Source organism: Musca autumnalis, unplaced genomic scaffold, assembly GCF_047663935.1.
Source record: "Musca autumnalis isolate F117 unplaced genomic scaffold, ASM4766393v1 scaffold_4, whole genome shotgun sequence".
Lineage (NCBI taxonomy): Eukaryota > Metazoa > Arthropoda > Insecta > Diptera > Muscidae > Musca > Musca autumnalis.
Window position 1 is genome coordinate 15,501,267 of NW_027411977.1, and position 15,078 is coordinate 15,516,344.

The following is a 15,078-nucleotide window of genomic DNA, read 5'->3' on the forward strand; positions in this document are numbered from 1 at the left end:
AGGTACTGATTTGGGGCCTAAAGACCCGACCACGCCCACTTTTTTAAATAGCTGAAGAACGCATCGGAGAGAAAAATAATTTGGGGACAATGGTGGTTGTGTCTCCGACCCTATGAACTCATTTGGGACCAGACTACGCCCACTTTTTAAATATCTTAGATATCCAAAACTACTAAACAGATTTTCTTGAAAATTTCAGGGAATGGATAGGGATGACCCCCTGGTAAAAATATGCTATATATTTTGTTGAATTTCTGAGGGGGCGGGGTACCTCCCCTTTGCCCTATTTTATTCAAACTCTGTCTTCGCTTTACTGAGCCGATTTTCTTTAAAATTTCAGAGATTGTACAGCGATGGCCCACCATGAACATCTGTTGTGAAAATAGGCTATATATTTTTTGAATTTCGGAGGGGACGGAGTACCTCCCCCATGCCCTCCTTACTTTAAAACCCTTTTAGCACGCTCACTTTTTAAATACGTTATATCTCCAAAACTTCCGAACCGATTTCCATGTCATTTTCAAATGATGTACAAGGAAGGCCCCTGGTGGAAATTGGCTATATAAATTTACGAACGTGTCCGTTTCCCCAACCCTGGGTACATATTTTAGCCGTAAGACCCGACCACTCCCAATTTCTGAAATATGTTACAAATCAATGGAAATACCACATGTTATGCATAACGAAGCGTTGGTCTTATTGGAAAGCAAGTCTTTAGAATGGAAGGCAACATATCGATAGCTATAGCTTCATCAGGTATACATTATAAGATGGTGCAAGGACGCCACAGTCGACCCTTACGTTGCCACTGGACATTCTTTTGATTGAATTGCACACATGCAATATTAAATAGAAGTTATCATCTGGAACGCATGTACGATGGCACATAAAAATTCCCAAGAAGCTTTAGAACGATTCTTAAAGGATCTTAAGGCCTGCGTACATAAGCTGCTTTGCCTGATTGCCTTGCTTTACTGCTTCAATAAAAAAATAAAAGAACAAAGAAGGCCGACCCAATTTCCAACTGATGGCAACCCTGTTCGAAATTTCGTCTTTATTCTATTATTTTTATTACGTCAGAAACAAGATCTATTTGTTACGTGTCCCTTACTGTTGCAGCCAGGAGATGCTCAGATAACGCCAGCTAGCTCTGCCGACTCTCGTGGGGTAGGTACCATCCCAACATCTCGAGCTGAGGACCGCCAACAATAACTAAAAAACGATGACATCTATACAAAAACTTTACAACAAGTCTTCCATCATAACCCGTCGACTCCTGGCCCAGAAGCCACTATAGCCGCCCACCCAACCATGATCATCCGTTCCCACTCTGTTGTAGATGACCCCTATTCCCGCTTCCATTCCACCACTTACCTCACCTTATTTTTACCTCCCTCCTTAAAATTTACAAGTCCATAATTACATCATATACCATGTCACATTATTTATTTTTATAACCATACTTAAATCTAAGACTAAATCTATATTTGTTTTTAATTCTATTTTTTTCTTCTTTTGGTTAAGACAAAAATCAATAAATCATCAATTATTATAAATCAAAAATTGTTTTGTATTAATTATGTTGTATGAGTCTCAATTATCAGAGTAAATGTTTACGAACGGTTTTATTAAACCAAATTTGATTATCAACGGTTGACACAATATGCCTAGCAGAACCCACAACGAATGTCACAAAACAAAGGTCCCAAAGATGGACTAACACACTAAAACTCAAGCTATCCTAGATATCCTGACAGAGCTCTTGGAGGAATCCTAGGCTAACCTGTTAAAAGACGAAAAGAAAAACTAAATTCTGACTGACCTTGTGGATCCTTAACAAAAACTATATCTAAACACTTAACAAAATTTGAAAATAGTAAATCAAAAATCGAACACATAAGCATATAAATAAAATGTAATAATTATAAATAATACTAATAATATGAAATATTAAGAAATATACTAATTTGTCAGCAAGCAATAAAAAAAAAATGAAATGTGAATGGATATATGGATAAATTTCTTTAGCTATACATAAAAGAATATTAAAAAAAAAACAATTGAATATTATTCATTTGTGTCCCAGTTGTACGTTATCATAGCCAGTTTTCTGACATTTTCTTTTTAAATTTTTGTGGTTATGGACTTCAGCCCCTTTGGTTATGAGCAAACATACATATAGCCTTATTGTCGCTCCTTTTGGCCTACACTGCCAATGCTTGTTTTGAATAGATATTTTGGACCAGATGTAATTGTCCAATCATAAATTCTTGGTACTGAGCACAATTAGTCTGGAAATGCGCCTCCGCCGTTACTATTTCGGCTCGTGTCTACTTGGGCAGCATTCCACAGTACAACTTTTGTCGTTTATTATAAAGATTGATGATACTATCAATATTTTTTCTTTCTGTCCTACCTTGATCTGAAGGGATTTCCTGGGTATGTAAAGGCGGTTGACCACCAGACAACCTATTCTCATTTCCCGGATCGACTGCCGTTGGTGGACACCAATGCTCCGACATTCAATTTTGTCGGTTCGCTATTATGGCCTTTAACAATATTCCCAGTAGGACAATCAGCGCAAAGCGTTTAATGAAATCTTTAACTCTCTTATTAACTTTTGGGTTTATTACACTTTATCATAAACTTTTCACTTCAACACTGAACTTGCACCGAATAAAAGTTACAAGGACTCCACTATGCTCAGCACCACATTCTATTCAAACTCTGCTCATTTGCCACTGACTGTCCTATTTATAAGCTCTGAATTTGTCTGGAAACTTTCCAAGACAACCATTTGCCTCATACCATCTAATTTACTTATCATCCGACTGCCTCTTTCTCAGTAATAGAACGAACTCATAAATAAAATTAAACCTATTGTTCATCCTTTTCCTACATCAGACATTCTAATGACAGTAACATGCAATTTAAATGGATTATTAATGTCCGACATTTCAAATATTCAAAATATCCGACATTTTCTAAACATACCGTGGTGGCATCTACCTTGCTTGCTTGCGCTCACAGAGTTCATTTCTTTATTTTTATGAATGAATCATGTTCCACATTCGGGTTGGTTGGCAACGCGGTGTAGTATTAGCTGTCAAAGAACGAATGGAGGAACATAAAGAAAAAGAAAAACAATTTAGTTGGAGGACGCTGTTGGTAAATTTTTGTATCGTTCCAGTAATTTTTTTAATATTTAACGCTACTAATACTTTTTTCTTTCCTTTTCAGGTATATACCTCCGCTCTTGGAATACATTGGGTTACCTCCGGCAATTGTGGACCGAATCTGGTGTGCAACCATAGCCAATATTGCTTCGCAATGGCCGGTGATAACTCCTTGTATTGCCAAGACATTTCCATGTGGTTTTCACAAACCACATTTGAAACGTACCAGCTCATCGTTTTTGGCATGGCTAACCATGAAGCATCCATGGTTACCCACAGTAAGTGCCATCTTATGGACACGGCTAGCCACGACCAGCATACTCGTGGTTACCCAAAGCAAGTGTCCTTTATTGGCATGGCTAACCATGAAGCATCCATGGTTACCCACAGTAAGTGCCATCTTATGGACACGGCTAGCCACGACCAGCATACTCGTGGTTACCCTCAGCAAGTGTCCTTTATGGGCATGGCTAACCACGACCACCATACTCGTGATTACCCAAAGCAAGTGCCCCCCTTTGAGGCTTTATATTGTTATCGTGATGGACACGGCAGACCATTAAAGGCATAATAGTGGTCTGCCATTCGGGAGTGTCCACATTAGCTACCTCCAGCTCTCCCAACTTTAGTGCATGATGAGAGCTGGTGGAATATCGTGGTTTTGTGGCTGCCACGGAGGCGTAAAAAGCCACCCCCTAAGGTCCCTCCACGCAAAATTTATTTTTGCATATTGACTGAGGACTTTGTGTCGCCATCGCTCCGCAACAAAACTCCAGGGCAAACGAAGAATGATGTTGGGACTGGTGTGCGGAGAATTTACGAGTCAGGGAGTTGCGTTCAACGTGGGGAACTCTCACGCCCTGAGATTATAGCCGGGCTCTACGAAATTACAAGATTTTAGGGAAGTATATAAGTATGTGTTCCGTCCGTAAGATTTTACTTTGGGAATATTTTCAGTATCTTCTCGAGGTCTATGGGAAGTCCTCAGGATTGGGACCAATACAGTTTAAGGCAGGGTGAGTAAATGGAATTAACTAAGAAGTAGGTTTGACGTGTATAATTACTAAAAATGGAGTATAATCACATTCTAGGTGTATAATTGCAGGTATAATTCGAGATAGGGAAATAAAATTTAGGAAAAATAAGTGTAAGCATAAACGAGTGTTTTCACAGATATAAAATGGTATTGCACTATAGATATAGATCTATGCATTTGGACAAGCACAACATATATTAAGCCTAGTCTTAATCCTAATATTGCACTTATCATATCACAGAGTCGTTATCTATATTGCATTAGTATTTTATATCTTTTACGTGGTAAATTCCGATGTTTTTCCCTTGTAGGTTCTCCAATTCATACATGTTCTGCCCTACAGGCCTGACTATGCGACATTTCACAAACTTTTTACAGAATTTGGAGTTGATGTTTTTGGAAAAGTCAGACAATACAGTATTCCGCCTATATACTTCCTGTCCCGGCTGAAATTTGATTACTCGGGCCCTTTGATTGTATTTGTCCGAACTTTTCACGAATGCTTGGTGCAGATTATCTTTTATTTTTCCTCTTATAATCTCGAGTTTTCCATGTCTATTCATTTCCTTGAGCTCATGGTCAGTTAAGGACATTAATTTCCGGGCTAATTTGTAGTCCGTACCACTAGAGTACATATGGAACCCGAATAGCGCAAAAAAAGGGGTTACCCCTGTTGAGGAATGTACAGAATTTCTGAGGGCACACTCAATTTCTGATAAATACATGTCCCAATCCCTATGATCCTGATCAAGGTATGTCCGAATAGCATTTATTACCGATTGGTTGACACGTTCGGAAGCATTGGACTGGGGTGAATATACCGCCGTCCTCATGTGTGTTATTTGATAGCCTTCCATTAGCTCTTTGAAAGTCTGGGAAGTAAACTGGGCTCCATTATCGCTGTGGATCACCTCAGGGACTCCAAATTTATGAAATATTTCGTCCACTAGGAACTTTACTACATTTCCTGCCGTTGCTTCCCGCATGGCTTTAAGAAATGTAAACTTGGTGAAGTGATCCACAACGATGAATATTTAAGTGTTACCTTTTTTTGACCTGGGGTACTTTCCCAGGAAATCTACATATAGTTTTTGGAAAGGCCTATCGGTTATTACCTCTTGGCCCATACTCGGCATCATGTGTTGATTACTAGGTTTCGATTCTTTACAAATTTGGCATCGGCGTACATATTCCCTAATTTGGACGGTCATTCGGGGCCAATAGAAAAACCTTCGGACCCGTTCAAGGGTCTTCATTATACCTCCATGTGCCGAAGTATTGCTGTCATGGGCTCTTTTGATTATTTCATTGGTTATGGCCGATGGAATCCATAGTTTCCATCTGATCTCTTCATCATCCTCCCGATCAGGTAATACCTTTTTATAAACATAACCATCTTCTACTTTAAGATCAGGTAATCTGTCTTGATTCTCATTGACATGTTTTATGAGCTCAGTATATTCTTCCCCCTCAAATTCTGTGGTTTCAAAATTCAACATATCACCTTCGGTAAGTTCGCTTACGTCGATAGTCGGCGCTCTTGATAACATATCCGCGACAACGTTATCTGCCCCTTTTCGATGCTCTATGTTGAAGTTAAAGGCTTGTAATTGTAAAGACCATCTCGCTAATCTTCCCGTCAAGTCTTTTAGAGACATCAGCCATTTCAGTGAGGCATGATCTGTTATGACAGTGAATGGTAATAGCTCGACGTAGGGTCGGAATTTCTTTATCGCCATCACTGCCGCCAAACATTCCTTTTCTGTCACGCTATAGTTGCGTTGACAGGCATTCAATTTGGCTGAATAAAAAGCTATGGGATGTTCTTCCCCTTTATCGTTTAACTGATACAACACCGCTCCTATCCCATATTCGGAGGCGTCGCATTGTACATAAAAATGTTTGGAAAAGTTGGCATGTCTCAGAACGGGAGCGGATGTTAAAGCCTTTTTGAGGTTTTCAAAAGCCTTAAGTGCTGGCTCACTCATCTCAAATTTTTTTGTTTTCTTTAAGGTGTCGGTTAGAGGTGCGGAGATGGTGGCGAAATCCTTTATAAAACGCCTATACCATCCCGCAGTCCCTAGAAAACTTCTTACCTCTCTTGCACTTTTGGGAGCTTTAATATTTCTGATAGCTTTTATCTTGTCGGGGTCAGTCTTTAACCTTCCATCCCCAATAATAAAACCCAAATATCTCAGTTCCCGGAAACAGAACTGAGATTTCTTTAGTCCTATCGTTAGGTTCGCTCTTTTGAGACATTCTGCTACTTCATTAAGAAGACGTAGGTGATCTTGGAAATCACTGGATATCACAAGCAGGTCATCTAAATAAATAAAAACGTTTTCTTTTAGTTGAGACGGTATCACTTTATCCATAAGCCTACACAAGCGTTGGGCCGCATTGCAAAGCCCAAAAGGCATCACTCTAAATTGGTATAGAGGGCGACCCGGCACCGTGAACGCTGTGTAGGACTTACTTTCGTCATCAAGTTGAATTTGCCAAAAGGCATATTTTAAATCGACGCTGCTTATATAGTACGTCTCATCGATTCTGCTTAGGATGCCGTCAATGTTTTGGAGCGGGTACGCATCCTTCACTGTTAGTTTGTTCAATTTTCGGGCATCCAAGCAGAATCTATTTTTGCCTGGCTTTCTAACAATTGTTGTCCTGTTACTCCAAGGACTATTACTTTCCTCGATTACATTCAATCGTAGCATATTGTCAATTTCTTCATAAACAATTGCCTGTACCGCTGGAGATATGGGGTAATGGCGGTCTTTGACAGGTTCCGCGCCTTCAATGAGCTGAATGGAATGTTTTTCCAAGGTGGTATTACCCAATCCTCTTTCTTCAAAAGTGTAAAAACTCTTAATAACTTTGTCCAATTGTTCTTGTTGTTCCTTAGATAAGTCGTGAGGGTTCAATTTGTAATTTTCCCCATCACCCATATCCTCGAGAACCTTTTCAACATTAATTTCCTCGACAGGAACTATATCAGGGGCAATATTGTATAGCTTCCAAAAATCAACCCCTAAATACAGCTGCTGTTCAAGGTCAGGGCATAAATATAATTCAATTTCCTTAGTAACATCCTGGTATTCTATTTTTACTCTAATTTTTCCAATTACCCTGTGTTGATTACCCGAGGCAGTCTTCACATTAGAAAATATGGGTTTTATATCTCTCCCTAGTTGTTCCAATAATTCCCTACAACCTTTCCCCAATATGCTCACAGAAGCCCCAGAGTCAAGTAGTCCTTTTAATTTGTTGCCTTCTATCTCTATTTCAGCATAAGGCCTTGGATCATGCCGACTATTGGCTCTGTTTAGTGCTTCAACGATGCTTTTAAAAACCTTTCTTTTATCGGCAAATTTTTGTCTCACTTTGGGCACTTTTCTGGTTGACAGTGGAACCTCATTGGAACCGAATATTCTCTGTCTTACTTTTGCATAATTTTCCTCGCGTTCTTTGACAGTTAAGTAATGCCTAATTTTGGAAAAAGACTCATCATCATTTAATTTTGTTGTATTTTCTTCATAGATTTTGTTATTCTTCTTTTCGGAGCTCGGTTTGTGGATATTCCACAGTTTTACTTCAGGGGTTTCTAATTCGGACGAGGACCCCCTTCTCGATCCCCGCCCTTGTTCACATTTCCCTGCTGGCACATGTTGCACTTGGGAGTAGTAGTACCCGGGTTACCACATTTATAGCAGAACAAGGCCCTAGTAACTTCCTCACAATCTCGGAACGTATGTCCCGATTTCCTGCAGTTCCAACAGGTAAGTAGGGGTCTTGCTGGCCTATTGTATTGCATAGCGCACAAATCTTCTATTTCAGGCTCATTCCTATTATACGGTGATGTCTCATACATATCATCTACTACCTCACTAACCTGTCTTATGGGCCGTTGTAGTGGAAGGTGTTGCCGGGGTTCCCTCCTCAAAAAGGTCTTTTCAGCCTCATTACACTCCACTCGGAGGTGTTCGACCGAAGAGACCGGAATCGGATAGACAATTCTTCCAATGCTGTCTTTTACGTTTTTCTTCAAAATTTTCATCATATCAAAATCCGATATAGGTTGAAGCAACTTAGCTCGGATTTGGCCCATGGCCTGGAAGAAATTGTCCACCGATTCATTCATTTGTTGTTTCCTTTGAACAAGATCAGTCACGATCTCACAATTCGACCTGGAAGATTGATATTGGGTTAAAATACTATATTTCAGGTGTTCCCAATCATGGATTCCATGAGTCCTTTGGAATAACCAATACCATGTTTCGGCCCTACCAGACAGTATGAGGGGGAAATCCCTTATTATTTCTGGCCAGGGGATTTGATATTGTTTTTGATAATATTCTAACCTGTATACAAACTCTTCCACCTCTAAACCATTGGAACTACCATCGAACGTAAGGCCCAGTTTATTAATGCGAACTATATTGAACTCTTTTCTAGAATCTATGACCCGATTTGGAGGAAATCCTGTAGTGATAGCATTGCCAGTGGATTCGGCATTATTTTGTACCGCATTTTGCTGACTTCTGGAATCCATGGTTCTATTAGGTGGAGCTCTGGGTACCTCATTATTTGGCAGCACATTTGGCTGACCTACTGAATTATTGGTAGCACTTGGAACCTGGTTTCTCAACAGCTTCTCCATCGCGGAGGTCAAGTCCCCTAAAGTCTTTTTTATATCGCTCATCTCTGTTTGAACCTTTTGAACGGAATCCTCTAGAGTTCTAATCTGGTCGGAATTTTGATTATTTTTAGTTGTTTCAGAACCCCCTCCTGCACCTTGGAGGTATACCGGACCTAAAGAATTTGAAACCGGATTTCTAGCATTGATGGTTTGGGAGAAATCCATTATCTGGCCGTCGCCACCTTGATTTGCTTCTGCCATATTTGCTGGTGAGTCGTTTTTCTTCCTTTTTTCTTCTGGAGTACTGATAGTCCTATTCAGATCAAATACGTTAGGTCTATCTCTTTTTCGGCTTTTAGATTGGGACCTAGTCTCCCTACTCATAACCCTTATTCTGTGTACTTCTTACAAAAACGTCTTTTAATGTAATTTAGAATTTTATGTATATATTTATGTCACAAAAATTAATGTACGCTTTTTATCTCTTTTTATAATCGACTTTAATAATATCTTTCTATGCTTTTCATTAGGAGGTGTATTAAGGTGAGGTGTGGTGTATGCGGTTTTGCTTTGCTATATGTCTTATTGGGTTATAATGGAACATTCTAACTACGAGACAAATGATGAAGAAAAACAGTTTGATATGTGCACTGATATCGACACCACCGTCGACCTATTCAGATTTCTGTTCATCTTTGATGGTACGACAGCCCTCTAACTAACTGCAGAGCGGATACCTCCTCTTATGAACAGGATCACCATCAAACATCATGCTGTTTCTAAAACTGTTATTCTACTTAGGATGATCTGTGCTGATACCACTGTATCTCCACTAACAGGTACGTCACATACTACCCTAGTCTGTATTAGTCATTACTGCCTTTCTTCCAAAGTATCCGTCATCAGTAACCTCTGTACATCAATTTCTGGCCCCTGTCCAGAATGGTTACAAATTTTACTGACCCAGATACTTCAGATTACCAGTCACTAATGTTGGTCTATTTTTTTCTTTTTTTTTTAGTGGGTTATTGCTAAGTGTCTTGGTGACCTACACTTCCTACATTCCTACACCGCGAAGGTTTCTTTGGTTTGGGCGCCATATTGTTACGTGTCCCTTACTGTTGCAGCCAGGAGATGCTCAGATAACGCCAGCTAGCTCTGCCGACTCTCGTGGGGTAGGTACCATCCCAACATCTCGAGCTGAGGACCGCCAACAATAACTAAAAAACGATGACATCTATACAAAAACTTTACAACAAGTCTTCCATCATAACCCGTCGACTCCTGGCCCAGAAGCCACTATAGCCGCCCACCCAACCATGATCATCCGTTCCCACTCTGTTGTAGATGACCCCTATTCCCGCTTCCATTCCACCACTTACCTCACCTTATTTTTACCTCCCTCCTTACAATTTACAAGTCCATAATTACATCATATACCATGTCACATTATTTATTTTTATAACCATACTTAAATCTAAGACTAAATCTATATTTGTTTTTAATTCTATTTTTTTCTTCTTTTGGTTAAGACAAAAATCAATAAATCATCAATTATTATAAATCAAAAATTGTTTTGTATTAATTATGTTGTATGAGTCTCAATTATCAGAGTAAATGTTTACGAACGGTTTTATTAAACCAAATTTGATTATCAACGGTTGACACAATATGCCTAGCAGAACCCACAACGAATGTCACAAAACAAAGGTCCCAAAGATGGACTAACACACTAAAACTCAAGCTATCCTAGATATCCTGACAGAGCTCTTGGAGGAATCCTAGGCTAACCTGTTAAAAGACGAAAAGAAAAACTAAATTCTGACTGACCTTGTGGATCCTTAACAAAAACTATATCTAAACACTTAACAAAATTTGAAAATAGTAAATCAAAAATCGAACACATAAGCATATAAATAAAATGTAATAATTATAAATAATACTAATAATATGAAATATTAAGAAATATACTAATTTGTCAGCAAGCAATAAAAAAAAAATGAAATGTGAATGGATATATGGATAAATTTCTTTAGCTATACATAAAAGAATATTAAAAAAAAAACAATTGAATATTATTCATTTGTGTCCCAGTTGTACGTTATCATAGCCAGTTTTCTGACATTTTCTTTTTAAATTTTTGTGGTTATGGACTTCAGCCCCTTTGGTTATGAGCAAACATACATATAGCCTTATTGTCGCTCCTTTTGGCCTACACTGCCAATGCTTGTTTTGAATAGATATTTTGGACCAGATGTAATTGTCCAATCATAAATTCTTGGTACTGAGCACAATTAGTCTGGAAATGCGCCTCCGCCGTTACTATTTCGGCTCGTGTCTACTTGGGCAGCATTCCACAGTACAACTTTTGTCGTTTATTATAAAGATTGATGATACTATCAATATTTTTTCTTTCTGTCCTACCTTGATCTGAAGGGATTTCCTGGGTATGTAAAGGCGGTTGACCACCAGACAACCTATTCTCATTTCCCGGATCGACTGCCGTTGGTGGACACCAATGCTCCGACATTCAATTTTGTCGGTTCGCTATTATGGCCTTTAACAATATTCCCAGTAGGACAATCAGCGCAAAGCGTTTAATGAAATCTTTAACTCTCTTATTAACTTTTGGGTTTATTACACTTTATCATAAACTTTTCACTTCAACACTGAACTTGCACCGAATAAAAGTTACAAGGACTCCACTATGCTCAGCACCACATTCTATTCAAACTCTGCTCATTTGCCACTGACTGTCCTATTTATAAGCTCTGAATTTGTCTGGAAACTTTCCAAGACAACCATTTGCCTCATACCATCTAATTTACTTATCATCCGACTGCCTCTTTCTCAGTAATAGAACGAACTCATAAATAAAATTAAACCTATTGTTCATCCTTTTCCTACATCAGACATTCTAATGACAGTAACATGCAATTTAAATGGATTATTAATGTCCGACATTTCAAATATTCAAAATATCCGACATTTTCTAAACATACCGTGGTGGCATCTACCTTGCTTGCTTGCGCTCACAGAGTTCATTTCTTTATTTTTATGAATGAATCATGTTCCACATTCGGGTTGGTTGGCAACGCGGTGTAGTATTAGCTGTCAAAGAACGAATGGAGGAACATAAAGAAAAAGAAAAACAATTTAGTTGGAGGACGCTGTTGGTAAATTTTTGTATCGTTCCAGTAATTTTTTTAATATTTAACGCTACTAATACTTTTTTCTTTCCTTTTCAGGTATATACCTCCGCTCTTGGAATACATTGGGTTACCTCCGGCAATTGTGGACCGAATCTGGTGTGCAACCATAGCCAATATTGCTTCGCAATGGCCGGTGATAACTCCTTGTATTGCCAAGACATTTCCATGTGGTTTTCACAAACCACATTTGAAACGTACCAGCTCATCGTTTTTGGCATGGCTAACCATGAAGCATCCATGGTTACCCACAGTAAGTGCCATCTTATGGACACGGCTAGCCACGACCAGCATACTCGTGGTTACCCAAAGCAAGTGTCCTTTATTGGCATGGCTAACCATGAAGCATCCATGGTTACCCACAGTAAGTGCCATCTTATGGACACGGCTAGCCACGACCAGCATACTCGTGGTTACCCTCAGCAAGTGTCCTTTATGGGCATGGCTAACCACGACCACCATACTCGTGATTACCCAAAGCAAGTGCCCCCCTTTGAGGCTTTATATTGTTATCGTGATGGACACGGCAGACCATTAAAGGCATAATAGTGGTCTGCCATTCGGGAGTGTCCACATTAGCTACCTCCAGCTCTCCCAACTTTAGTGCATGATGAGAGCTGGTGGAATATCGTGGTTTTGTGGCTGCCACGGAGGCGTAAAAAGCCACCCCCTAAGGTCCCTCCACGCAAAATTTTTTTTTGCATATTGACTGAGGACTTTGTGTCGCCATCGCTCCGCAACATATTTAACAGGTCACGTAAGTAGCACAACAACAACTCTATTTTGGCCGAAAATTCTTCAATATGTCAAAATGTTTGTTTACGTTTTCATACAATTTATTCACAATAACAAAATATTTGACAGATTGAAACCAATCAGCTGGCCGTTTTACGCCACCTTATAATTTCATCATGGTCAGAAATGAAGCAGGTAAGCAAGGCAATCAGGCAAAGCAGCTTATGTACGCAGGCCTTAAGAGCAATTCACTTGTAGATTTGAGACAAACAATGTCAGTTATACTATTCCAGCAGATGATATAAATGCATGCATCAAGTCATCAGTTAACATACCGCCAAAATTTCATATAGACACCAACATTTCTGAAGATGTTTTATTTATAGTCACTTGCAGTTCCCGACTATTTTGCGACGCAAGAAAAATATAATTTACTTAAGAAAAGGTAACTGTTTCAAGGGCCAGTAACGTGGACCGGGCCGGCTAGTATCTTTATAAATAAATATCAAATGTCGTTCGTTGGTCAAGGCGTCAGTTGAGAACGGCTGGACCGATTTGGATTATTCTTTATGTGAAATGTGTGCCATAACCCGGCAAAGAAAATTTGACCACATCCACTCTTAATCCCACTTTTTTAAATTTTTATCATTTCTACAAAAACTACTGAACCGATTTTTCTGAAATTGTCAGGGAATGTACAGGGATGGCTCCCGGTTAAAATGGGCTACAATTTTTGAATTAATTTGCGAGACAATTGTGGTTGTGTCTCCAACTTTACGTACTTATTTGAGACGCAAAAACTTGACAACGCCCACTTTTTAAAATACAGTTAGACAACATATGTATTGCAAAGGCCAACATTGCAAAAAAATTCATATTAATTGTTCGTTTATGGCAATAAACTGGACCCAAAAATGTATAAGGGTTGATATCAGGTCTTTGGCCCGAGGTATTTATCAGTTTACTTTTGTTATATTACATCAACAACTTACACAAATAAGATTAATATATCATGATCTGGCCTTTGGAATGGTGGTATTTGATCGTGTTTGATCTTTTTGGACGCGTTTTACCGGCTTTCAGAATAATGACTATTAAATATATACTAATGATGTCATTGGGGATGTCTTCCCAATCATTATTATGTCCGTGCTTGGTAAAAAGTATAGTACCCAAAATTCGGTATTCCAGCTTTTCTAGAAATCGTATAACTTCCATATCTGATGGTTTTTATTAGATTATGGTGATTCCAATAATATTGATCGAGGAAATAGAGTTCTGATCTTTTAAAATAATACACTGAGGGTCTATTCCTCCCTATAGTGTCCAGAGGTATTTCGATGTTTTCAAAGCCAAAATCCGAATGTTTTGCACTGGTCCACTATCCTACAATACATATTGAGTCAAATATTCATTCTTTACATACTTGTCTGCGGCCGATTTATCATTGTTTATTGTCAATATGGTGTCATACGTTTTTTACCTGTCTGAAGACCCTCCACGACGGCTTTTATTATCACTGAACTTTATCACATTCAATACTGTTAGTCCATTAATGACTACAAAAAATTTCAAAAATGATTAGTTTTATAGTACTGCTTTTCCATATGTAGTACATTTTTTGTTACCTCAAAGTAATAGGTAAAGGCCTCGACACATCAGAAGTATGGCATTCTTGCTTAAGTCATATCTGATAAAAGACTAAAGACCAAGTTCGACCTAATAAAAAGATTTCAGAATCGCATTTGAATTAGGTCGAACTTGGTCTTTAGACATTTACCAGATATGACTTAAGGCCTCGACACATAAGCCGCTCGGCTTTCTTACTTAATTCATTTCTGGTAAAGGAATAAAGAAATGTCATAACCACATTTCAATTAGGTCGAACTTGGTCTTTTACCAGAAATGAATTAAGCAAGAAAGCCGAGCGGCGTATGTACCCAGGCCTTTAAGGCCGGCGTACATAAGCTGCCTTGCCTGCTTACCTTGCTTACTTCTGATAAAAGAATAAAAAAGAAAAGGGCAACCCAGTTCAAAATTTCCTCGGCCTTCTTTATTCTTTTATTTTTATTATGTCAAAAATGAAGCAGGAAAGCAAGGCAATTAAGGCCTGGGTACATAAGCCGCTCGGCTTTCTTGCTTAATTCATTTCTGGTAAAAGACCAAAGACCAAGTTCGACCTAATTGAAATGTGGTTATGACATTTCTTTATTCCTTTACCAGAAATGAATTAAGTAAGAAAGCCGAGCGGCTTATGTGTCGAGGCCTTTAGGCAGAGCAGCT

General features: G+C 38.8%; 2 protein-coding genes across 8 annotated transcripts in view; both read left to right on the plus strand.

Annotated features, from left to right (window-relative positions):
• Positions 1 to 3,121: 3,121 nt before the first annotated feature.
• On the plus strand, positions 3,122 to 10,422 carry LOC141400822 (uncharacterized). 6 transcript variants are annotated; one of them, XM_073980388.1, is made up of 5 exons: positions 3,122 to 4,192; positions 7,502 to 7,991; positions 8,050 to 9,120; positions 9,382 to 9,690; positions 9,873 to 10,422. In XM_073980388.1, the coding sequence occupies exon 1, from the start codon at positions 3,331 to 3,333 to the stop codon at positions 3,745 to 3,747; it is 417 nt and encodes a 138-aa protein (XP_073836489.1). In that variant the 5' UTR covers positions 3,122 to 3,330; the 3' UTR covers positions 3,748 to 4,192; positions 7,502 to 7,991; positions 8,050 to 9,120; positions 9,382 to 9,690; positions 9,873 to 10,422. The 6 variants fall into 6 exon arrangements, with proteins under 6 accessions (XP_073836489.1, XP_073836491.1, XP_073836488.1 ...); XM_073980390.1 differs by having other exon boundaries at positions 8,983 to 9,120; XM_073980387.1 differs by having other exon boundaries at positions 7,502 to 7,686; positions 7,753 to 9,120.
• A 1,542-nt stretch (positions 10,423 to 11,964) lies between these two features.
• Positions 11,965 to 15,078, plus strand: part of LOC141404244 (agrin) — a 91,242-nt gene continuing 88,128 nt past the window's right edge. The window contains exon 1 of one of the 2 annotated variants that reach the window (XM_073987638.1): positions 11,965 to 12,817. The gene's annotated coding sequence lies outside the window, so the exon portion shown is untranslated. The remainder of the gene's footprint in view (positions 12,818 to 15,078) is intronic. The other variant, XM_073987641.1, reaches the window with a different exon arrangement.

What these genes read in the sequence shown, in the direction of transcription:
- LOC141400822 (XM_073980385.1), top strand. Translation starts at nt 3,331, where the DNA reads ATGGCCGGTGATAACTCCTTGTATTGCCAAGACATTTCCATGTGGTTT.